Source organism: Cephus cinctus, unplaced genomic scaffold (genome assembly GCF_000341935.2).
Source record: "Cephus cinctus unplaced genomic scaffold, Ccin1 Ccin1_scaffold0087, whole genome shotgun sequence".
Lineage (NCBI taxonomy): Eukaryota > Metazoa > Arthropoda > Insecta > Hymenoptera > Cephidae > Cephus > Cephus cinctus.
This window is the reverse complement of record NW_014332826.1, coordinates 1151549-1177547: the sequence shown is the minus strand read 5'-3', so window position 1 is coordinate 1177547 and position 25999 is coordinate 1151549. Positions and strand designations below refer to the sequence as shown.

The 25999-nt window shown below is 45.1% G+C and overlaps 2 protein-coding genes across 6 annotated transcripts in view; one reads left to right on the top strand and one right to left on the bottom strand.

Annotated features, from left to right (window-relative positions):
* The window catches only part of LOC107272862, a 23311-nt gene extending 13837 nt beyond the window's left edge, over window positions 1-9474 (bottom strand). The window contains exon 1 of the mRNA XM_015750457.2: window positions 9258-9474. Coding sequence (XP_015605943.1) covers window positions 9258-9291 — 34 coding nt within the window. The 5' untranslated portion in view covers window positions 9292-9474. The remainder of the gene's footprint in view (window positions 1-9257) is intronic.
* The window catches only part of LOC107272851 (tudor domain-containing protein 1), a 76584-nt gene that overhangs the window by 15682 nt on the left and 34903 nt on the right, over window positions 1-25999 (top strand). The gene's annotated exons all lie outside the window — the stretch shown is intronic.

The window sequence follows — 25999 nt, the reverse complement described above, 5'->3', positions numbered from 1 at the left end:
AACTACCCGAGTACGCGCGTCTTCATCAAAAGAGATCTCGAGCTCCGAAGTTTTCCGAACGGTTTGCACCTTTCGTGCGAGAGAAGGTCGGCTGTCCATGCTCGTCTATAGACACGTCTGTGATCCGAGGCGTTCAGTTTGGATACTTGAAGGATCTTTACGTTCCGATGCTCCGCGTTTTCTCTGCACTTGGACAATAGAAGAAATAAATATTCGAATCCGAGTTGTCTTTCTTCTTTTGTTTCATTTGTTTTCGTATTCTAATCGTCATGTTATATATTTGGAGTTTCCTCTCCTGGAATTTCATTGTCTTGCCCTTCGACCGGGCGAGTAAGGAGGGATATAAATTTCCGGGATTCTTCTTTTGCTCGGGCTCGTTTCTATAATTTCTCAATTCTGGTTGGTCGAGGGAGACTTGTCGTAAATCTTATCTACTCCCAACATATACCGGGTAGTCCACTTACTTCTCTAGTGAGCATTGCCTTTTATGTGTGTGTGCAGTCTAGTGAAGCGCTCTTCACCAGTAACTGTAAAGTCCCGGGCAAACTTAACCGGTGGGTAGGTCTGGGTAGGTCTGGGTAGGTCTAGGTATATACGTACCCGTGCATACGGGAAGGTGGTAGTACGAAGGACCTTTCATCCACGTACTGCATTATTCCTTTCATTGCGTCTTCCTTGACTTCCTCCACGTTTTGCGCAACCTCCATTCTCCGGGCTAGACTGTATCTAATAACTGGCGCAGAATCAAGGTAAGTGTAACAGGTTGCATGGGAATGCGGTATAACGGCTCGAGGCCCCTAATAGCAGCCTGACCTAACAACCCGTGTAGACTCCACTCTGATAATGACTCGCGCACTCACAAGCTGGTTGGTACACCCATTACAATTAATCAGATATATCTACTGCAGAGCCACAAGGATTGCCTTGAGAGAATCCCACTTCAAAGAATTATACACGGCAGATATCTCAAAGTCCATAGTAGCAATGTAATTCGTTAGAATTTTTAATTGCAAAGTAGGTAAATAAAAAGTTACATTTTCCTGACCTACGCCAATCTCTCGACTCCTCGACGATATCGGCGTCGGCGTCATCTAGGCGGTCTTTGCGACCATCCATTCGGAATGCAACAGGTAAACATGCCCGACGCTATGGGCCAACTGCTAACCCATTATGTATAATTGCCAAGTTCGTCCCCCTGGCGGATAAGGGGTGAACTTGGCTACCCGCGCAACCACTCACCATCCGCACAGTGTATTCCCTCAAGCATCTTTGCACCCGGCAGGAATGCCGAGGACTTTTCCATAGAGTCTAGCCAACGGAGTGGCCTGTGCGGTTCGGGCAAAGCACTGCTAATACTTATCCAGCCCGGCGCGATACCTTTTTACGCAGCTACTGTCTCGTTAAACGGGGACGCCTTGCAGCCGGCTTTACGGCGAACACTTAATGTCAAAACAGATCCGATCCCTCCACCTACCCCCCTATTGGCCGTTAAACTTAATTGCCTTCGCTGCTGCGGTACCGGATTGAGTTCCGGTATACGGCCTTACATCCGTTCGCAATGGGGCATTTCGTATATTGCATCGCGATGCGTTATACGACGCTGCAGCTGCAGACTGCTAATCTGAAACCTGTCTAAATTTCATGGCTCCCGTCTCTACGTACACGGTGTACCTGCCACGGGAAATTGCGAGGCTGCCCTGCGTGCTGCGGATTCTCTCTGTGCCATTTAGACGCGGCCGCGTCCGTTTCTCTACACGGTCCTCTCGCGCCCGTGACGATTTTACGATTCCACCGGTGCGCCTTTTATTAGTCGCGAGAATTGATTAAAGCTCGGGACCTTATCAATGCGCGAGCGTGCGCGACTGCACCCAAGGCACTGGACAGGGGGAGGGAAGTGGGTTGAGAAGCAGCCGTTATAATTTTATATCTTTCAGCTCTTTTTTTTCTTTTTTTCTTTTTTTTTTGGTATTATTATTAAAAACTTGTACCCCGGGTGCTTTGTAAAAACAATCGTGGACTCGTGGGGCGCAGCGATCGTGACGATTTTCTATAAATCCCGTTGTACCTTAAGTGTGTGTACTTAGGCGAGAGTGTCTGGGCGATGAAGAAAAAGAAATGTAAGTGAGAAATAATTGAGTACAATGGGACCGCGAGGGGGCAGCGGGCAGCAGGAAGGTGGGCTAGTGGCGAAGCAAACAATCGATTAGAGCAGCCGTCCAGGATCCCTCCGTTAATTACGGGCTCTAACGCCCCGTTAATGGGAGCGTCCAATGGGGTTGTCAGGTATTTTGTATCTGCGAGAGGTAAGCAGGGTCGTTTGGCGGTTGGGGATGCAACAGACGTTGGTGTCAGGCGTGTGGCTACGGGGGATGTGTGCGGGGAGTCCAGAGGGTGGCCCGGCCGATTTACCATTCAGGGGTGGACCGGGTGAAGGAAGAGCCCCGGGGGATGCGATGGGGATGGGCGAGCGAGCGAACAGAAATTGTACCCGGGGTTCGCTGGAGACAGGGAGAGGGTAGGTGCGCCACTACCCCGTGGCGGAGGAGAGTTGCAATCTGTTCCCGATGGCCCCCCCATATCTCCCCCTCTGCGGTTACCACTTTACAGCCAGTCTGTAAACTCAAGCCCTGACGTGCGCGAACCCTATCAACGTCAGGACAACCTCATCTGCCTGCCTGTCCACGGAGCTTTACCAAATTCGGCCTTTGCCCTCGCGCGCACGTCAAATTCGTCTTTGCGTCGCTCGGAGCTTCTCGCTAGACACCCGAACTTCCTCGGACCACGAACGAAGCCTCGTTGTACTTTTCGTTTGCCTCGAGGTGTCTGACGTCGGTCGGCCGAAATTTAATGCCTGAAACCTGTTGCTCGCGCCTCCCCCATTATTTATCGTAAGAAGAAATTTACGCGAGACTACGTTCCCGGCCGCGAATGTCCTCCTACCCTTATTCGCCCGAGGGTGAGAATTGGATATAAAAATAATAATATCGCCACTTCTCACCCTGAAGGAGATCATTGCTCTCGAGATTCCGGGTAAAACACCGGGGCGAACGCGAAAGACCCTTGTCTGCTACCACGTACGGAACAAGTCGTACCGTGCAAGTGCACGGGTAATGCCTGTATACCTATGTGCACATAGGCTATCGTGTTTTTACGGGGTGGCGGTAAAATTTGCAATGCGACAAAGTTATGAATTTGATGGTAGCAGCGACCACGTCGTCTCGACGCAACGTCGCGGTGACTGCGTCGACTTTATGACACGCGAATGTCCTTCGTCCGAAATATTACGCCTTCCTGAGCACCGCCGCTCCCTGGCCGCTCTCTTGCTGCTCCCGCTACTAACCACTGGGAATCCACGACCCTTGCGGCTATTAATGCCACTACCCACCGCCGCCATCCGTTTGGCTGGTAATATGTCCGCCTGCCCCGTTTCGCTTGGCTATACGGGAGAGCTTATATTGAATTGCGTATCAAGGTTTATTTTTCTCGGTTTCGTCGAAAATAGAAAAATATCTGTATCCGCGAGTGGCCCGCGGGCTTCACGCCCGGATTGCCAGGCGAAATTAGACTAGCGTTAGGGGGCCCGCAATTAAACGGGTCGACATTTCCCCGCTGTTTTTACAGGCGCGACGCCCTCTTTGGCCGATGGTTCATATTTCGCGAAATTACTTTCATTTTTTTTTTCTTTTCTTTTTTTTTTTTTTTTTTCGTTTTACATTTTATACGGCAGAATATCTTTTCTTTTCTCTGCACGCGCAGTTTCTGTGTCACTGCGCCCCGCGCACACACACACCCCCGACTGAACGGGGGTATGCGTTATTGTATTTTTTTAATGCGCAATCGTTCCGCTTGGCGAGCTAGTATATGGCTTGCTAAATGAAACGCGTGTTCACGTACTCGGAATAAATGTTGGCTCGCGAGAGACTCGCTCGTTTGGGCGTACTTGCAGCACAGGTAGACGCGGTTTGTTTTTGCCCTCGCGGACACGTTATATTATTTTATGTACGTGTTTATACGCGTGCTGCTTCATTATTTAAATATACTATTCAACGCTGGATTTCGAACCCGAAAGTTCCAAAGCAACTGGACCACCATCGACGCGGCTGCTGCATCATTATTGCTTACCATTATCGGTTCGCTGCGCTTATCAAATCGTATTTTCGATATCTGAATTCGAATGATTCCAAAATATATTTTCTGTTTGACCATTTCGTTTCTATACTTTTTTTTTTTCTTCAAATTTTTGAATCCTAGAGATTTGTCTTCTGGCTCTTTCTTCAGAGCCAAGGAAAGTCTGGGTGAAATAGGGTGATATGCCGGACGTTCAAGTTTCCTTCGGAAGAAGAGAGCGCCAGCCGAATTTTTATCCAGTTTCACCGGTTCCGCTCGAGGCGCGAAAACAAGTCAATTTCAAACACTGAAAATGGATGGCGACACGCGTGACTTCGATCCGAGAAGAAAAGAACAGGAAATCCAAACGTCAAGCGGAATTGTCAGAGTCACGGTAATCATCACTGCCTTGTACAACACGTACGTGTCACCTGACAAGTATATAGTCTTACACTTATCATCTGGTAATTTCCCATTGGTCCCCGCTGCTTATACAGGAAGTTGTCGTTATCGACTGGTACAATTAGTCTCATAACTTCCAAGTGCCTCCTGCACTTTTCTTTATACGACCCCGAGTCTTTCTTTCTCATCTTTTTTTTTTATTCTTCCCTCTCTCTCTCTCTCTCTCTCTCTCTCTCTCTCTCTCTCTCTCTCTCTCTCTCTTCGTTGCGTCATCATTCGTCGTCTCTTCTAAGACTTTTTTTTTTTTTCCCCTCTCTCTCTCTCTCTCTCTCTCTCTCTCTCTCTCTCTCTCTCTCTCTCTCTCTTCGTTGCGTCATCATTCGTCGTCTCTTCTAAGACACCAAAAGACGACTTCGGACTTATCAAACTCGAAGCACCCGAGGTGTCCGACTTTACTCGCTGCAACTGTAATTTCCAAGCGAAAATTAAGTTCCTCTCGGTACGTAACGAGATGAAATCTCTTTCTCGTAATACGCCGAGGGTATTAATTTCACGGGCTAATTTACGTCGATCCTTTTGCAACGCGACGTTCGTAACCAGCTGGAACTATGATATATACATATATGATATATATATATATATATTAATACATCCTAATTCGCTCGTTTCGCCCTCTTCTTCTTGCCCCTTTTACAAGACGCCCGAAATCCCACGGCAACTGGCATCGCACGCGCATCGCTCGGAATCTCCAGTAATCGGACAGCTGCCCTGTTCCCAATGAAATACTCGGTTTCCCTAATCCAGGACAAATAGTTTAAATGCCCAAAGCATCGTTGCGCATACGACAGCTAGATTCGATCTTATACAGTCGCACGGGCCTGCTTCGCCATTGTCCATCGGTAATCGACGATCGTCCGGACGCATAATCCTGCGAACGTAGCACGTGCTGATATCCTTCCGACGGATTTTGCTTGATTACCAATAATGCTGTGTTACTTTAGTCCATCCATCCTGACGCGTTATCGCATCGTACTGTTGCTGTTGGGATCAGAATATACTGCAAGGGAGACTGATATACATATATATATATATATATATAAATGAGATAATTTATTTTTGACTTTTGTTAGCGGAAATCGACTCTCTCGTTTACACGCCTTACACAGTTCGGATGACGTTATCAATCGCTGGGGTCAATTTGATTCTCGCCGTCAGGATTTGTACCTGGGAGTCGGATTTTTTTTTATTCTACTGGAGTACAGAGGTACAGGAAAAAAAAAAAAAAACATAGAAATAATAGAGAACGGATTGTCCAATCGGGATGCGCGTTATCCCGCGGGCTACGTGCGTAATTGATTATCGACTGCAGTGGCTACCTGTTCATTTATGCCAGGCGCACTCCATCGGCCTATCTTTAATCTCTTCCTGTCGATAACCGGCCGATCATCGTCGACGTTCCGATCGGACGTGTTTTACTTTTCAACTTTGCTCCAGCCGCCGTTCTTCAGAGATGCTGCGTGTGGAGCACATCCCCGACGGTTATGCTATTTCGCTGTTTCTCGCTCTATCGAAAGAACGGGACACAGCTCGGAATTTTCATTTATCCCTAGTCTAGTCACTTATTCGCAAGGGCAACAATTATTTCGCCTAGGGATTTTTTCGTTACGAATTACCGCTGAACACTGGCGACCGTGGGACAACTATGCAACTTTCCACATTTTCAAGAAGCGCATCCTGTATACAGTTTCTTGGCGCACGATGTATGCCAAGAGCCCAGTAAATTGTACTGCGATCGACGCCAATTTCCGATTTCATAATAAAGCATCCTCGCGATTTATTCTTATACCGACGAGATGGGAATAAAGTTAAACATTTTTTTTTTTTTTTTTTTTTTTTTTTTTTTTTCCTGAAAATTCAGTGATCCAGCTGAATTTATTTTTGGGATTTTTTTCTCGGATTTAATCGTCGTTTCAGCTAAGGCTTTTAAATGTCGAAGATTGTGACGATTTTAAAAATTCTATGTAAGATGTCTACCACAAGCACAGAATCCGGATTGACAGACACCCAAATCCCTTAATCGTCGATGACCTACACTGCCAATTTCTTTTTACGCTCTCGGCGCTTCAATTTTATATTTCCGAAAGTGACTCGATCCGCGGCTTTCGTCGCGCAGCTGCTCGGATGCAGGTCACCCTGGATGCAATTAATGGCTCGAGGTAATAACTTTTGCACCGTCGATTGTAAACGAACGAGTCCGGCACTCGATGATTCTTATTTGTCGTCACACAAGGATTTCCACTGCGACCATTATATTGCGTAGGTTAAAAGGCGCGATATTCTCGCTGGTGTTTGCGAGGCGAGTTTCGCAGCTGCAAACAGTTGCGATTGTATTACCAGCGCGCAGGGGAACCTGGCGGAATCAGGTAAATTCAGTAAATCGAGCGAGTCAATCACCGGCACAATCATCGCATTTCGTTTTTCAGCAATCGGGCTGTAACGAATTTGGCGGCTGGCAACGAGGGAAAACGAGTGCTGCCAACTAAAAGTCAATATCCCTATTAGTTGTAGAATTACGAGCTACGGAGTAAATTCTCGAGTACGTCAATGTCTGTCGAGAGCAGCAGCAGGACCCTTACGTGCTGCTCTGCGATTGGCAAATCTGCTGTAACTTGCTCGACCCCTCTCCTCTCTCTTCCACCCCCCACCCCCCTCTCTTTCAACTTGAAACCCCATAACCTTAAAGTCCAGAGAGCCCGAAATGTCCGTCTAGTTTCAACCTAGATGGGAGTTTCTTAATATTTCCAGATCCACCGATATTCCTGCACTGCACATACATAATATATATCTGTATATACATGCTATAGTCTTGATTTGTATTTGAATGCAGGTCGGTTGCAATATGATTACGGAGTGCATTATTATACGTCCACACGTGCCGGACGTCCCTCTGCGTGTGGCCTTTCGCGGCGCGAGCGCATTTCTGCCTGGCAACGCGTGAAACATGTGTTTGTTGATTCCTATTTTATATCACATATTTATGCAGTCGGTGAGCGTCCTTGCTCGAGGACGCTAGCTTGAGATCTGACGATTAGAACACGTTATCTGTCACACCTCACGTTTTCCAGCCGCGCAGGAGAAACTGTATAGTAGATGTAGCGCACGTAGATGTTTGCGAAAGGGGATAATAACAAGGGGAAAAGATAAAACTAAGAAAATCCACTGATCCTGCACCTAACCAAATCTATATGTATATATTGATACGTATATGAACTTAAATTACGGACGCGTGAATGATCCATTAGATTTTTTTCGAAATTTTCAATGATCGAGGTTATATGTTATAATCCACATATCATTTATACATGGTCCATATGTATTTCATATTTCTGCTTGTATATATGGACGTTTACAGACTCACTTACCGCGTGAAAAATATTTCTTTAATAAACGATCGATGCCAAACCGCGGAATGAGGGAAGATAATGGAATCTATACGTTTCGGTAATACAATTTACGGTCACGAGCGTATATATAAATTTTTATGGTGATCAGGTATACCGGTTGATATACTCAGCTATATAGATACGATGGTCGATGGATATACTGGGTTGTATGCATTGAGAATTGCGGGCTCCGTCTATACAGGGTGGTACGAGTGGAATGGGTGGGTGGTAGACCTGGACGTGGTTAGAATAGAACCAGCCGTCCTCTCGTGGAACATTGGTCAGGTTGTCATCTATATATATCGACCTCCCTGATCCTTCTCCATAGTTAGATGGGTCCTATCAGCCACCGTGGAAAAACACGATTAGGTTGATGGGGTTGTGTTGGCTCAACGTCGGAGCGGGTGGATATGTTAGGCCACACGCTGTCCTTCTTGGTAGAGCTCTCGTGCGCGGGAATCGAAAACGGGTATAGGGTGTTCGGTGGAAAAAAAAAAAAAAAAAAAAATTGAAAAGAAAACTTAAAATAGCTTCCACGAACAAGTGATCCCGAGCGATTACGCCGTTTTAGATACAAAGTCAACTTTACCTTTAAGAACTTTCTTACGTTATACAGAAATCTCTTCACTCAGATTCGCCTTCGTATGTTTCTATCGAGAATTGGAGACGTCGATAGGGAGCCGAACCGACCAGGAACCGTTTCCGTAAAAGTCGTGCGGAACGTACGGCCGTCTTTGCCTATGGATTTCGATCGGCAGTCGCTCGCGAGGATCAGGGATTCCGAAGGTTCGTGGTATAAAGTGTCATGGAAGAAAATACAGTGCCGCGCGGCACCCGGTATAAAGTGCAAATATAGCCTAGAGAATAGGCGAACGGGAGACGGCAGAGGGAACTGTCGGTCAAACGTGACACCCTGGCCCCATCATTTTATGCAAATAAAATCCGAGAATCCTTGATTTCCCCTGGTGTTGTCCTCGCCGCCTCGCTCGATTGGCTTTAGATTCACCGGATATCCTCGACACTGGGTCCATGCTGAACTATTACTTCTGTTCATCTTTGTCCACGGTTCCTCTTGTTCTCTCTTACCTATACGTCATATATACTGTGTCTGATATTTCTATAGCTACCGACCCCTTCGAGCTCTAACGACGATCCAAAAATAACGGGAAAATTTATCTAACGCGTCCAAGACGCATAGTGCGGCACACGGATGAAAATCTGCACCGTTCGATAAATTCGATAAATTTTTATAAATTCCTGTCAGATGAATTATTACATACGGTCGTATCCTTTCCTCTTACTTACCCAAAGTCAAGCAGACAAGATACGCGAATCCCATAGCCGATACGTGATAACTCCCCCGTACTTCCTTCACTAAATTTCCTTGATCACTTTGCGAAACGAAGTCCACGCGGAAACTGAGCCTTTTCGAAGGGGAGACGCTGTCTTACTACCTGGAGCGGAACGAGCGAGCGTGGTAACTCTCCTTGCTTTGCATCGCGCTGAGCCTCGTTCGCACGTGGGGGGAAAAGAAAGAGCACTGCCGGCGGTATACCTGGTGCTCTCCGTTCGAGAACAGAGAGACTCGTCCGGTCGAGTCCCACTTAGCTGAACTGGCAAGTCGAATCCCTAGCGTTGCCATCTTTCGCCCATAAATACTGTCTCCGACAGTACAGCAATGCACGTGTACAGCCTATACTCTGGCATACGTGCCTACTGGTACGGCACGGCAACTCACGCGCTACGATAACGGTAGTCAGCTTAGATACCATAATAACATAGGGCCATAGGCAGTACCTCAAGTAGTGGATCAACTAATAGCCCAGCCATTATTATTCTCAATACGTTATACCTCTCCTCCTATGGTCCATTTAATTGTCCGCTTATCCAAGACACCTTTTTCCGACTGTCGTCCTTGCTCACGGTGCTCTCTTTTTGCTCTCCTTGCTGCGTCCACCTCCCAGCCAGTGGTCACTTCTATCGAACGGAGGACTAATTCAGCGTCTAGTGACTCTCTTGTGTAACCAGAGACATTCGAAAGTGCCAAGGTGTATGTCGCATACGACTGGCGAGCGTATCGGCTTCCTGGCTGGAGATAATGCAGGAGGACGAATACACGGATTACGATGTCGAGGGAATAGCAAGCGAAATGGGTATACCCGTCGTAGTCGCCCCCCGGTATCTCACCTTCTCTCGACTGTATTTCGGGCACTCGGCACCGCGAAGAATTTCATTAATCCAGACCGCGAAATATACCTCGATCCTCCCTTCTCCCCTTGATCGCGCTTCAAACTTCTCACGGATACTGGGAACGATATATGCGAAACTCTGCACGCTCGTATATTCCTGGCCCGCTTACCGACCTTCCACTTGCACTTCCACTCGAAGCTTTATTTCCATTAGCGTACTTCCTCTTTTCGGCTTCGTGCTCCTAGGTAGCTCCGCTATACCTCTAGTTATATTACACTCGTAAACTTCTTGGCTCTCGATAAAACCGACCTGCGCCGAATCCCTTCCCGTAATCACCTTCTTCCTGCAACTATACACGTATACGGCTGCAGGTAAACCGTATTGTCAATTTTCGGACTGAGATTCCTCGGCATATTTCAACCGCCCTCAATATTCTCGGGCAATTGGAGCAACGTTCAAAGGACGTCGTGCGTGTGTATGAAAGCATACGATTACCTCTTGAATTCGAAACGCTTCATAATTTTTTATATCCGATATTCCTCGGAAACTTTTCAATTAGATTGGATCCACTGTTTCACGACAATCCTATCCACTTCGAAGTACTTTAATCTTTGTATAAGGTACTTTAGATTGTTTTTTTTTTTTTTTTTTTTTTTTTTTTTTTTTTTTTTTTTTTTTTAATTTTCCTCGGTCAGTTCCTCTTGCAGTGTCTCCCTTACTTGGTTCATACGCGTGCACAATGGCGGGAGTGTCTCTTCTTAAAGACATGTTAGGATTTCTACATTTCGTGCGAGTCCCTATATCGTTACCACACAACTTCTGTTCCCGCTATTGATATTCGTGAGTGCCAGCTGCATTGGCTCCGCATTGCTTATCCTCTTTTACGCGGCGGTCTTTGTTCTTCGCGTGTCGCAATGCCACGTAAGGTTTGATGCCCTCGGAGTGTATCGCAACTAACCATATACATATATCTATGTGTACGGCCATTAGCGACAGAGAGCAAAGGCCACTTGGCGGAAGTTCATTGTTTTTGATCTTGGCACTGTAGGGACTTACGGCAATTACCAGTTCCACGTGTTCTCTATACTCGAGGATTGCGCTTTGCTTAGCACGCTATCCGGATCTATACGTAAATGATATATTTCCCTAGGAGTCAATATGCGTATACCGTATACGTCAATCGAATAATTTGTAAAACGTTCAGTTTCGCCCATATAGAAATCAAATGCCTAAATCCTGCGCAATCGATGTAAATGGAAAGCGAATCTCGCGATGTTACGTAATAAGATAGCTCCTCGGTCGTCCTTGGAATATTAAGGGGATACATTAAGATGAAAAGTTTGATCGGCCTTGCGGAGGCGCACAGGTGTGCTCTCTATTAGCGCGGCTCCGGGGAATCGGTAAATCTTAAACCTAGGTGCGGCAGACGACGAGTAAAAAGTCCTGCCCGGCTGGTAATTCTAATCCTTCGGCAGCGTTTTCACTTGTCGGATAAAATACGGAGGAAGTCGAGCGTAGGAATACGGTCGCAGGAACTTCCGGGTGAACGGAACACGTTTCTCGAGCACCTTTCAACCTTCTGAGTATAGCAAGTACCCGTAGGTACTCCTCGAAAGTACCTTAGTTCGGTGGCTCCGGCGTACTTGGGACATACGAATTAAAACCAGCAGCAGTCTCATCCTCGTTATTATAATGTATAAGAAAAAAAAAAATATATATATATATATATATACATATATAATTATGATAATTCCATTTAAGAACTTCAACGGGCTTATTCGCTCGATCTCTAACATCCTGTACGTAATATACTATGTATATATATATATGGATATATATTAATAATAAAATGTAACGATATCACGATTATTGTCAATTTATTGGAGAATATCGATAATTCATGGCTACACGGCACGATGGGCCTTTTATCAAGACCGCGCAATTGGTACTGTAACGCAGTCGGTCGCACTTCTCAGTGCGACTCATATTATCATCTGTTCCATGAACAAGGGCGGTACACCACAATCTATACGTATTAGCCTTTATTCCCAGTTTACATTAATCCATTCGCTTGGCTTGTATCCTTTAGAATCTCTTGTATCCCGTAGCTCTTGGCGATCGATTTTTCAATCGTATTTTTAACGCGATCTAAATCCGATAAACTATATTAAGCTAGCGTATACGACGTATCCCCTGGGTGTATGCATAATATATACACTATACTCCCAGGCGGAAGCGTTTTGACTTGAGAAAAATGATGACGATAAACATCAATACGTTTATACCCGATACCTATGTCTACTAGTGGATAAGGAGAATAGAGATTTCGAACGATCGAACGAAAATTATGCGTCAGACTTACTTGGTGCAAAATGCATGTAAAAGTGGATGAGGTTTATATCTGGGCTTCGCAGAATAGGGATGGAATGTCCGAATGGCTATAGTAAGGTCTCTTTGAACTACTGTATATTGTTATTATTAATCTAGTATAAAAAAAGTACGGTCATTGCACGGGCAAACGGACAGGACCATTATCGTATCCCATTAAATTCTCATTATTCGTTTGACGTGCACGTCGTTGCGCGCGGGGTCATTAGTCATTATTAAATTGTTTGTAGTGTCCCGTGTCCTTTGGACGCGGCTTGGTAAAACCATAGAAATTCGTCAGGAGCGCAATAATCCCGTTCAGCCGGTCAATGCGCTTGATTTTATTGAAAATCCAATAGATCGCATCTCGCGCAGTAACTCTCCTGTATTTACAGTCTCGTCGTGGGATTCGATTAGCGTCTTGGTCATATCGATTGCTTTCTCCTTGAACGGAACGATGTTTTATTTATTCATTTTTTTACTCGTCGATTGTAGAACAAGTAAATTTCAACGAACAGGGATAGGATAGGTATGGTTTTATGCAAGGAATCGCATAATTTTAATGTTGTACGCTGCGATTCCCGCGGATGACGCCAGGCCCTAAGACGAAAATTACGGTAACCCACTAACTTTCGAGAAGATGGTATATATATATATATATATACGCATACAGTATGTAAGTATATAAATGGATAGTCAGATGCGTGAAGCGGATGAAGGTAGACAGCATAGGCGGTGTCTGTAGAAAGCTTCTAATTTATTTATTCCGGTCAGCCGCATCTTTGAACAGGCGCCGTTCCATCATCCATCATTAAGTCACGTTGCTAAGAATCATTGAAGAGACGCAATTAGACAGTCAGGTCTTGCTGCTGACTGTATCGAGTTAGGAGTTTCGCAACGGACCACTTTGATTCTCGCACGTTGCAGGGTAAAAGGTATGTTTCATAAGAAAACTGCTGATCCGCATGGACCATATTTCATCCGGTTTGGTTAACGTTAATTATCTCTCTGAGCGCGTTGCGTAACTTTCAGTCAGAATACACCATGGGAACTTCATAATGACCCTTTTACCTGCTCCCGAGCAAACGATCGATCTCGCATTCTCTTTCCCTCTGTCCTCGTCGGGCAGCCGCGAATTATCAAACAGCATTCTCCATTATCTCAATAGGACAACCAGCGGCACGACGAAACCTTAAGTAGAGCAGCGATTGCTCTGGGAATTGGTAAAAACGTCTACTACAGGCGTTGCGTTTCCTCGTAAAATTCATCTAATAATTGGATTCCGCGAAACTGTGAAAGTTTCGCAAATTTTCTTGTACCGGAGACAATGACGTATTTTGACACGCTTAGTTTCTAGCTATCCGTCCACAGGTATACGAAACATACGTTACGGGTATAGTGCCTTGGGTATTCATAGCTCAGCTCAATTGGTCGGTATGGTTACGCAACGGGACAGCAGTGGCTCTTGCAGCAGGAAATGAAGGATGCGCCAGGTGGTCAGGGTCAGGATCGAGGATCGACGGAATCTCTAATGAATGTATTCTCGCGATGGTAGGTTACGCGAATCAGAATTGGCCGCGACTTTTGCCTCAGATTTTGCGCTATTTGGCGCTGCGGCTGGGTTAATTCGAAAACGCAGGACATAAATTCAGCTGAAATCGCTTCCTGCATTAATGTTTCAGCGTTCACGCATTTCATAGGCGAGGTTGACTGACGGGCTGGGTGGCCGACAGGGTGGACGATATAAAACGCCAGCAGGAATGGATGTGCGTTGAGGCAAGAGGGATTTATTCCTGTCTGCTTCGCGTCACGTATTTACCTGAATGAATCCACCTGTACAAGCTGTATGTATCGGGGGGGCGGGGGGGGAATAGCTCTGTCGCATCCATGAGAATTCTATAGAGTCCTGGACGGTTATAGGGATTTATGGGATATAACCGACGAAGCTTAAATTCCCTAGAAAAGGAGCAGGGCGGGGTCTTGTACGTTCGCGTTTAAAGATTCCTAAGATATCGCAGCTCGTCCGACCGCGCGCGAAATTCACTGCTACGCCGTTGCAATTGCCGGCTTCCCGGGTATAAACTCTTATGCATATATATATGTATATAATGCATGCGATATGGTCTCTGCGTGTTTATATATCTTTATACACACATATCCGGTATACGTGGGTTCTGTACGTATATATCGGGTGACGTAAAATTCACGGGGATGGATCCCTGAATTTGCCTCTTACTTCCTCCTCGTTCTCTCTCTTTCTCTCACACACGTACACTCATCCGCCCCAACATCGTTGCTCCTTGCCCTCATCCTCCTGGTACTCCACCTCCCGGATGAGTTCTCTTAAAGCACCACCGCCGCGGAATGGCGCCCGCTTCTTCCGGCCCGACACCTCTCGCGGCGCCCGACGGCTTCAAGCTCGCTGGATCTACGAGAGGGAAACGTCACCTATTTCTCGAGCGTAACGAATCCCTATTTTTCCGTCCATAGTACCAACCACGAGATTATGACTGCGAGTCGAGGGATCGAGGTTTGCTTATCATACGAGATTGATTTAAGATCTTTCGCGTTTTCCATTTTCTTCTCTCTCTCTCTCTCTCTCTCTCTCTCTCTCTCTCTCTCTCTCTCTCTCTCTCTCTCTCTCTCTCGGTGCATTTTCATTTATCTTTGTTCGCTCGAGGACCGACTGGCAGATTGGCAGAATGCGTTCGATCGTCTTGGATTCTTCCAGTGCAAAGTCACTTGAGCCCGTAGCTCTTCACCCTCAGCAGCGCTGCGACGGCGCAGACACTCGTATAGCCTTTTAAATGTCATGCTGCACGTAGAAGCGTATAGGAAACGGGTACGGGGCCCAGATATATTCTGAACTATCCGCGATGTGGCTAACGTGAACCAACCCCTAAACGAAGCCTCCACGCTCTACCCCATACAAATGAGAACCCTACGTCGTCGTTAATAATCCACCATTATTGTTCCCGTTTCTCTATGTTGGCGCGCCTACCTCCAATCAGTACCAGTTTATTGGCTTTTAATTGATTACAAATGACGGTTTGATTGGGTATCGCAGGCACATCGTTGCGCCACGGGGTTCTCTCTGTGTCTCTCTCGCTCTCGCACGCCGACTACGTAAACACGTTTGTTTTCCCTATTTCCTCTCTGCCATTTTTCCTCCAGTTCTCTCTTTCTTCCTCTGCTTCGCTGCATTACTCTATTCTTTTTTTTCTTCGTTTTCCTTTTTTTATATCCTGCACCATTCATCCTTCGGGGTTTCAGCAGTCCCGGTCTTCGTATCCGTAACGCCTTCGCTGCAGGATTTCTCCCCGATGCGAATGGCTCTCCAGCGCAACAATTCCATCTCGAGAAATTTCTTTGGCCGATCGTAATGACAGCTCGCCACTTTGGAATATCCGTCGTACTTGCGAAAATCGGAAATCTGCTATTCACGATTTAAAATCGAGCGTGTCCAAATATTCCGTCTCGTCATTCACGGCAAGTGCCCGAAACTCGTTAATCGGTTCCTCTCGAGTGAGCTCGGCCGGCACGACTTTTCGCCAGTTCCTTCGCACTCGGCTCCTTCGCTGTACTCGTCACGCGACGAGCGACAATGACAAGGCCGTGGACTCGGTGCGAGTTTGCGAATAAAAGTGAACGTCCAGAAAAAGACTTTAGATTTCTCGCCGTACGACCAGTACCGACAGCCTCGAACAGGCTGGCCGGATATTTCGACTCAAAGCTTAAAAAAGAAGGTGGTACCTTACGAGCAATTTCCCACTTCTCGAATATTCCGATTTTGCGGTTTCGCAATATCCCTTTGGCAGGAACGATCAACCTGTGACCCAACGTGAAGCGGCATCTCCCTCTCTCTGTCTCTTTCGCACCCTCTTCCGTTCCCCATTGTCATTATCGATGTCGAAAAAATGGATCTGTGCTGACGCCGTCTGCATTCGAAGTAAATTAAATGTCTACCAGTCATACGGTTCCACCCTGCCGGTTCTCCAACAATTTCCACTCGTTCCGTGACACAGGGCAGGCAGGTACGTACATACCTATATGCACCGAGGATGATTATCTCGGAGCATATAGAGACACGTGGATCGACGAGTAGGTCTTCCTTCCTTCCTTCCTTCCTTCCTTCCTTCCTTCCTTCCTTCCTTCGTTCGACGGTTAATGCGCAAACATTCTCGAGGCAATAAGTGTCGCCTTACCTTCCAATAAAACAAATGACCGTTTGCTAAAGTCCGCGAGTCCTACACGTGGGTACGTACCTGCAGAGGAAGCGCGAGGCATATAGGAAATAGAAAACGGACCAAGAGAACGAACGATGCCGCAGTTTCCTCTGTGATGGAGGAAAAGGCGGAAAAGCTAGAGAAAAGAGTTTTTTGCTTACAGTGTGGAATTGCTTGGCGACGTGCTGCTTTTACGTGCGACACACTCAATTCAGTGTAATCGCACACTCCTCGGTGTACACGACGATCGCGCACAAGGGGCCGCTGTGAGACGGAGTCACGAGGTTTTCTGTAGCAGCGTGAGTGTGAGCGCGTGTACCGTGCTACAGAGGACTGAGATATATAGGTATAACATCAATACGTATAGATGAACACTGTACGAACGTCATGACCAGCAGCAAGACGCTTGACCCATACTTGTTCGTTCCGTTGGAAGACTTTTCCCATACTTCAATTTGTAGGTCCACCTAGAGTCCTGTTAAGCGGAATTTTTTTTTTTTTTTTTTTCAAATTAGCGCTCTTTGTGATATTTTTTTTTTTCCTTGACGAAACTGTGCAATTAAATGATTCCAAACTTTTTATATATGTTTTTTATTGTTTTAAGTATTTGTAAAAAAAATTTCTATCCCTTTCATGAAGAATCGTGCCCGCGAAACCCCCGACGATTACGCGCGAACTTCCACGAGCGCTGGTTGACATGATTTTACAACTCCAGGTGATTTGGAATACGAAACTTAATGGCGTTTTATTAAATGTACATGTAGCTATCTTTTTATCAACTAGAAGAAAAATACGTGTATTTTTGAGGAAACTATGACTTACGTCATACTCAAATAATCGATTCGGTTAAACAAATTGACCGATTTTTTCACTATATAAAGAAAAATACATAACGTATCACTTTTCTGGTTCATCGAACGATAAGAGGATGTTTGCCGAACACGTGATTGAAATTTGATGTCGATCGGTCCAACAGTTGTTAAAATACCATGCCAACCACTTGCGAAGCAGCTGTTTCGAGAAAAATTTTTGTGAACGTGCCTTTTCTCCTTTTTTTCTAAAGAACAAAATACCGTGAAAAAAGAATTTTTTTGATGCCCAAAAAATGAAGTCCCCTCCCCCCGATAATTTCTTGACATAGCGAAGATAGCATACGATCGATAAAAGCCGAGAAAGAGGATCACCGGATCCTTTGGTGGAATGCTGCTACATCCGTTAGCAACGAAAAGAGATCCTTTTCTCAGCTCTCAATGGAATTACCCCGAGACTCCTTCGAGTAAATAATTTGTCCATGGCATCTTGTAATCGGGCACTTTAAAGTTCGGAATTATAAGCGAAATCGCCTCTGAAGAATGATCCGTCAAACGTAAACGATCGTGGTGCAACTCCGTGAACCAGCCACAAGATCTAAGTCCACTGCAAGGGATCGCTGGTACGCCGGAGAGCTAAGCCAGGCGAAGAAAATTTTAAAGCATAGATCAGGCACTGAAATGAGAACTTTGAAGACGCGGAACAGAGCAAGCTCAGCTCCTACGATTCTACGGTAAAACTGTCTCTGGAGGAGGGTGCGGTTGTAGAAGCCTTTATTTCTGGCCAGCCGTCTGTACTGCTGTTAGTACCTATCCCGGACCAAGGGTGGGTTCCAGGTAGCGTACTTGCGGCACAGGGGTGGCTCGCTCTGCAGAACCGGTATCCACGTAGAATAGGGGATTGACACGGGAGTTCTATATAATCAACGAGGTCCCGTATTTATGACCGATTTCATACCGCGCTATACCTGCCTCCCCTTCCCTCTCGTGCTCATATTATAGTAGCTGGGGCTCTCTGCGCAGAGCTATTAAATTTGGAAACTGTACACCAATCCGTGCAGCAAGCAGCGGCTGCTCGTTCGTCTACGTTTTATAAACATATCAAAGTTAATGGTGAAACGGTAAAACGCCGGAATCATCACCGTACAGACCCGTAACTCGGACCCAAATGCGTATTCACCATCAACCGCGTTCTGGCTGCTTCGCCGGGCTCTCTACCGTTTCGTGCGATACCGCCGCAGTATAATATCGTGCACGTGGAAAATAACAGGGGTTTTAATTCAACACGTGCAACTCTCTCATATAAGTCTCTGACAATTCCTTAACTTTATGTCAAGGGTGCAGGTAACAATTTCAAAAAAAAAAAAAAAGAAAAAATACCTCAGTCATTATCGTCATGATCATTCTGTTCTCTACTCATACCGAACCCAGATTCTATCGGGTGTTCCCTTGTCGAAGCATCTGTGATCGCACACTGATCAGCTCCAATGTCAGCACGAAATGTCACGTTCGAATCACTAGCATCCATCCCCCCATTGGATTTTACGATAAGAAAACGTCCACGGTACGATAATGCAACTCGGTGTGAATATCGGATTGCATTTTGCACGTAAATATAAATATTTTCCCTCGAGATCTGTCATTCAGCCGCGCGCTCTGCCGTTACCTCGATGAAGTCGGTTATCGTGGAAAAAGGTCTTTCGGCGAGGTCGAGAACCTTCTGGAAGGTACGGGATAGCGCGGTTAACGCAAGTGCACCATGGCAGAAAGCAGTGCAGGGCGGTTGTGCCTGAGATTCGAAAACGTCGTGGAGGCGAAGGAAAGCTGGAGAAACGTAGAAAACGAAAGAGACCCAAAGAGTTACTTCGTTCAAGCCAATGCTGGATGTGTGCATGTTTTATGTATATACCGTGTATACGGCTAAGCGAAATCCAGCGAGCCGTGTAAACGGCCTTAATAAAATCCTCGAGAAATGCGACTCCCGGTTCGCGGCGTATTGGGTAGTCGCGGGCTTAATGTAACGCACGGGTAGAACTTTCTTTCTTGTACAGCCGGAGAGGCGTAGGAACCGATACTCGATACTGCAGGATGCTACGATATATTTATGTCTCCGTGGAGCTATCGTGAAATTTTTTTACCTCTTTTTTTCGTCCCTCCATTTCTATATAGAATTCACGCTGTTGACGCGTGTATGTCAATCGCTCGTCGAACTGTACGACGGCCGCTCATTCCAGCGCGCAATCAATATAATGAGAGTGGAAGATTTTCGAAAAATCTATAACCACAGCCGGTGCACTTTTCGACGATACCGTGGATATCCTGCATATGGAGAATAAAATAACCAAATAAAATAATCCGCATACGGTACGCGGATCAATATGCATGGACCTATCTGGTTCTGGTCGATGCTGTTATTTTCCGATTATGTATACAAAAGATTATTTCGACTGTTGATCCGTCGATTTTCATCTGACGATCCTCGGCGCCAAAGTGCAAGAGCCCAGCGCATGGACCGTCACTGCAGGAATGCAATGGGAGAGTGCAGGGAGACATAAAATTCTCAAACCTTATACGTCCCGCTGCAAAGCTGCTGCCCCGTCGCGCATCGCGTGCTGTTTCCCCGGCTGCAGTTTAAATATGCGCTCGTAATCCTTGTCCCGTTTTATTTGACTTTTAATAGAGCTGCGTAATATTTGATTTCTCTTCTGAGCGACGTCCACGTCGGAATAGTCCAAGCGCGCGCTATATATGTATATATTTGTCTCGGATTTTTTTTATCGCGCGCTCGGGTACCTCACTGTCTACGGTATGTACCTGCATTCGCAACCTTGGCATCTCCTTTCCCGTGCACGTTGCATCTATCAGTTTCATAATTGACTCGTGACGTGGAAAAAAAATTAGGTCGCACTCGTTGCGCGCTACGAACAATCGTACAGCTGATGACTTTTCTGACGTTTCAAACGCGTTGGCTTTTGCCGGATGACGTTCGTCTGTGACGCGTTAACGCATCGGTGCTTTATATTGTGAATTAAAGTTTACATTGTTAATCCGTGCCAAAGATTGTCCTTTTCAATTTTTTTTTTCTTTTTTTTTTTCAAAAACTATTCTTGGCTTATGCGGATGGATTTTTCTTTCCGTCGGTATTTCATTTTAATTTACCTTTTTTTTTTCTCTTTTATGGATAATGGCCAGCCCCATATAGTCTGGCGTCCTTTGCCGATCACCCTTCGTGTCTCTACGTTGTTCGGCCGAGGTCTCGTTAATCGACGCGTTTTAGCACTGAAAACCATATTAAAGTCCGCGAATGGCAGCTGGGCGAAATCACGTTGACGAGATACGTAGCTACGTAATGCGTTGTGACACACGTAGTCATTGCAGGTAGGAATAGCTGTGTGGGAATAGCATGTGCCGTAGGTTGGTGCACACGAAGTTATAGGAACTGTAGCAGCGCGTATACCTTTCACGAAATTTTTGTAGGATGGACTCCGGAGGCAAATTCGGATGGTCGTCATTGAATTGCAAATACGTTTTGGTTGCGAGGAAAACGAGAATTTATATATGACTCTTTTTCTTTCGCTATGTCTAGTACGTTTTTAGAACACTTCGACGCAGAATGTTACCTTGCAAGCACTTTGCTCGACTTTTTTTCTGGAATATCACGCGTAAATTTTTTTTTACCTTACCACGTTACTTTTTCAAGGTTTTTTTACGTGAACTCTTGCTTTTAATTTTTCGTAATTTTACTCATTTATGATAAATTTTTTAAGGACCCGGAAGTTATTACAGATATACGTATGTATTTTTGATTTGGGATATATTCTATTTCATTAGGGAAAGGAACAGATGATTTTCAATATTTTCTTTTTAATGATAATAAATACATAATATGCAGGTTTGAAAATTTAAACGTAGTTCAAGGTTTATAATACATTTTCTGTATATACACGATTGCGGGCACAAAGTAGACGCGCCTTACGTTGAGAACAAATAAGGTGGTTAAACTTTTAACCCTTTGCTTTACAGCGGATCTCTGAGTGAGCCACCTGATTTTTTTTCTCTCGGACTTAAATGTTTTAAATTAATTTCTCACAATAAATAATGTTATTTCTCATTTCCGTAGTGTCTAAAATATGAGCAAGTGAAAAAAATCTATGCAGTCAATATTTATTTGCAATAGTATTATAAATGAAAAAATTCTCAAAATAGGTGCTTTTTATTGGGGAAAAAAAATATTTCCGACTAAACTATCAACAGAATCAAAATGACGATTTAGATACTCATAAAGGGTATCCTATAAAGTATATTTCAGAATTTAAAAAATTTTCGTTTTTTTTTTTTTTTTTATAAAATTATTTTTCATTCAAATCAAGTAATTGTTTTTTTTCATTATGATTCGCCATATTGGATCCGCCGTTTTTAATTTTTGGATTTTTAATTCAGACTCATAATCAGTAACCTCAAAACCTGCCCGAGTACCAAAACGTAGGTAAGAAAAAACGCACGGCTCAAAGGGTTAAACGAAAATTTCAAGTTGTGAAAATGAAGTCGGCGTTTTTTGCTAATTAAATAAAAAGTTATATCTCGATCGATTTTTGCCCAGCAAATGAAAAACCACCCACCCTTAACCCAGAAGTAAATTTACGTTACGTTCGTATACGGAGACCCGCGCATGCGCAAATTTGTCCGCATTAATTTCATACGCTTTTTAATGGTGCATCTTTTTTTTTTGCTGTCATTTTTCACGTCTTCTGTACTCGGCATCTCCAGAAAGATGTGAAACGTTGCAACGGTTTAATGATCAGACAGATGTTGACCCGAGTACTCAGTACGGTACTTGCGGTATGCATAGGCGTTTAAGTGCAAGATAATAAAGGGTGTCCTCTTGCATTAATAATTTATTCCAAGGCTAGCAGCGACACGCTCGTTCCAAAGCGCCTGATGACGTTTTCCTACGTTAGGAATTATCCGGATCTGAAAACTTCACAGCCTTGAAACGCCTCTCGCCAGTTCCATCTGAAAACTCGCATTAGTTAGCGGCAGCACAAGTCGTGTAATAATTACGCTGGTGGCCCGAAAGTATTTAACGACAGCTTAATGTATACGCGCCAGGCATACACGGCCATCGGGGCTTTTTTAAATCAGCCGACTAAGCAGCGTGGATGGATAACGAGTAGGTAGTAACTTACTGGATTAAATGTCAAGTAAATTTGTTGCTCATATAAAAAAAGGACTCTTAGTGAGTTGAGTACTGGGGAGAAAAAAAATACTATAACCAGTCTCTTTTATATTAGACACGTAGATACCGTTACACCCAACCGGGGACGATCATCGATTACGAGGTGTATTATTCAGTGATAAGACTCGCGCTATCAATAAGGAATAATATTTATTGATCGGTGCACCTCTGTGGTTTATAGCATTCTGCAGTAAATGCAAATCGATCATATACTGGTTGTCAACCTGACAGCGACAAGTGACATTTCGTGGATAATGGACTCACATGTGACTTCTGATGACAGTCAGCTGATACATTGACACAACAACAAACGAATTGACATGCGACCGAACTATGGTTAGTCCCTAATAAGAATACTATATAAGTATAACCAAGTGCACTGTCGAAGAAAAAAAGTAAATTTACGGATGGTGCATTCGGTTTATAAGGCATTCGAAATGTTTTGATCAAAATTGGAGGCTGACCCGAAATAGGCACTTTACGCTATAAATGTCGTAATCGGTATGTGTATCGATTCTGTGGAATGCATCTTAGGTATGGTATATCGGTTTGATCCTACAGAAGGGAACGAACGTAAAAGTAGCTCACGATCGGATGAATCGCCGGCCGTCCATATACATATTGCAGGATGTAGTTTCGTTAAGGCTGTCGCCTACCGAATCCTCCGCTTTCCGTCAGAATCTTAAGTAAATCATTACCAGAACTCTCTCCGTGCCACTGAGAATTCTTGAAACGAGGAGAAGGTTCCGAGTGGCCAGGGTCATCAGAAGGACGCGGAAGACGATTAAGGATGCACGTTAATTACGGGAAAGCAAGCATTGCCATTGGCAGGTATCGTCTACTGTACGACCTGACGTTCCACTTTGATGCTTTTTCTTATCCACTTTTTTGGCATCCCTTCTCAATTAAAGTACATTAATAGAACCTGCTATCCCGAGGTGGGTCTCCTTAGCGGCCGCGTCAGGCGGCCTTAATTAATCCGTAAGTTGCGGTTGCATACATTTTATGCAAACGGGTACAGGATGACGAGGTGGGTAGGGCTCGTGGGAAAGAGACCTCGGCGACGGGGGACACTCTTCGTGCCTTAGCTGCTTCACCCAGTTCACCCTAACCTAACCTTCGGCCACCTTCTAAAGTTAGTCAAGACACTTCGCTCAAGGCAACTTATTGATTTTCTTATAGATCATGGATCGATTATATATACCGGTTACGTCGTTAATGAATTCTCCGTCTTTTTTTTTTTTTTTTTCTTTTTTTTATGTGTGCAATAGTCGTAGAAATTATTTAAATCCCAGTGCGGGACCGGAGAAGCCTCTGCGAACTGGCGGCCATCTTTTTCCTATGGCGAATTATTGTTAACGTAGTAAAAACGCGACCGATTCGCTTTCCTGCGAGATATGTGGATCGCGATCAGCCATCCGTGGTTAATGGTGGTATTACGTAGGTAAGAGATCCAGCACTTTTACTATGAGCAAGCTAATTAAGAGTTTCACTCGTTTCATTAAAATACCCGTCTGATTGGCTCTGAGCTTCTCGTGTTCCGTGCGTCGTCTGTCTAGGCTGTCGGAATTCTTGACACTGGGACAGGACGAGTCTTTGCTTTTATTTTCATACCGGCCTTACGTTTCACTTTTTCTACATCCCACGTGCAGCAGGCGACTGCAACAATGCGACCTTCTTTTATGGATGGTCCAGTGCATTCGAGAGATGCGAATCCAACACCTGGCGTTATACTCACTGCTTAGCTTCTGTACAGATCGATAGAGAGTATACTTCAGGTAGAGAATTATGGACTCTGGCAGAAAATTATTATTCGCTTAGTGCGCATTCAATTCGTTGCTTCGCGCGTTAACTTATGTACATTTAGCTATATGCTGTGTATGATACAGTACGCGCATCCGTTTAGCCTCTTTTGACGGTTAGATGGTGTTGTTGACGGTGAAACCGAGAAAGCAGGTTAGCAGCGTTCTTCGCTCGGTCCACGCGTCTCGTGCTCTTAGAAGCTAAATTTGACGTTTGGATACGAAGTGCGTGATATCTGAAAGCCATCTTCATCGTTTCCGTGACCCCATTTTTATTATACCGATTTTTTAGCGATCAATGAGGCTACAGCGTGGTCTCGGAATTTCGCCATCGGAATCGACACGGGAAACCGTAGAAAGTGGACGACGCAGAGTTGCAACTGCGATTTCGCTTGCCCCGTTCTTCTCGTTTTCTTCCTTTTCACCCGGTACACACTTTTCTTTCTCATCGCGATTACCGATGGCTCGGTATGATGATACGTCATGAAAAATTAATAATCTCGGAACTCGAGTTATAACGAATAACCGCAAAACCGCAGCTGCAGTTGCGCCACTGTGTGCAAGTGTGTCGAATTAAATTGTACCGAGACGAAGGGGAATTTTCGAGCAATTATTTTCAATTCCCGTGATTTCCTACTCGCTTTGCCGAATTTTCTATTAAAAACTAAAATAACTCAATTCGCCCGGATGATCCTGCAAATCGCATTGTATGTTCCACGAACGCCGTTGGATCGTTAATCGGATTTATTTCGATATATCCTAACCAGCGCAATTCCTAGGTCTTTGACTTACAACCCGATTTCTTTAGACTTCTCGGGCCGCGTCCCACGCCTATGGCTTGCAAGGAACCCATCTTGCCAAATTTCTTCCAAACGGACTCCAGCATCTTCCTTGCAGAAATCATGCAAGCGAACCTCCTCCGATCCTCGGAATTAATAGCCAGCGCCTCCTGCGACGTCGTCCGGGGACTTCTACGCGCCTGGCGACGCCTCGCATAACAGGGCGGGTATCGCAATACAGCAGTAGAGTCAGCAGGCCGCGACCGAGCGACAGGCACCGCTCTCATTGTATTCTGGAACAACCTTCTCAGAAGTCGTTCACGTAATTAGCACGGTTAATTGTTGCTACACGCGTCGCACTCGCGTTCCCCTCTCCATCCATTCTTCCTTTGGCTCAAGCTTCGCAGATTGGCCGAGCTAGAAATAACCTGGTCGAGCGACGTCTGGCGTCCATATATCTTGATAGATAAACAGTAAGTTGGTCGAATTGCTATTTTAAAGTTTAGATCTCACGTTGGCTGGACCCCGACCCACGTACGCTCGTTTCTAGGCGATAATAGTCGTGAGTGGTGGGGAAATTTCATGGAGATACTGATGAAATTTAATTAATTCCTTTGGACAGTGTTAACAAGGTGGTG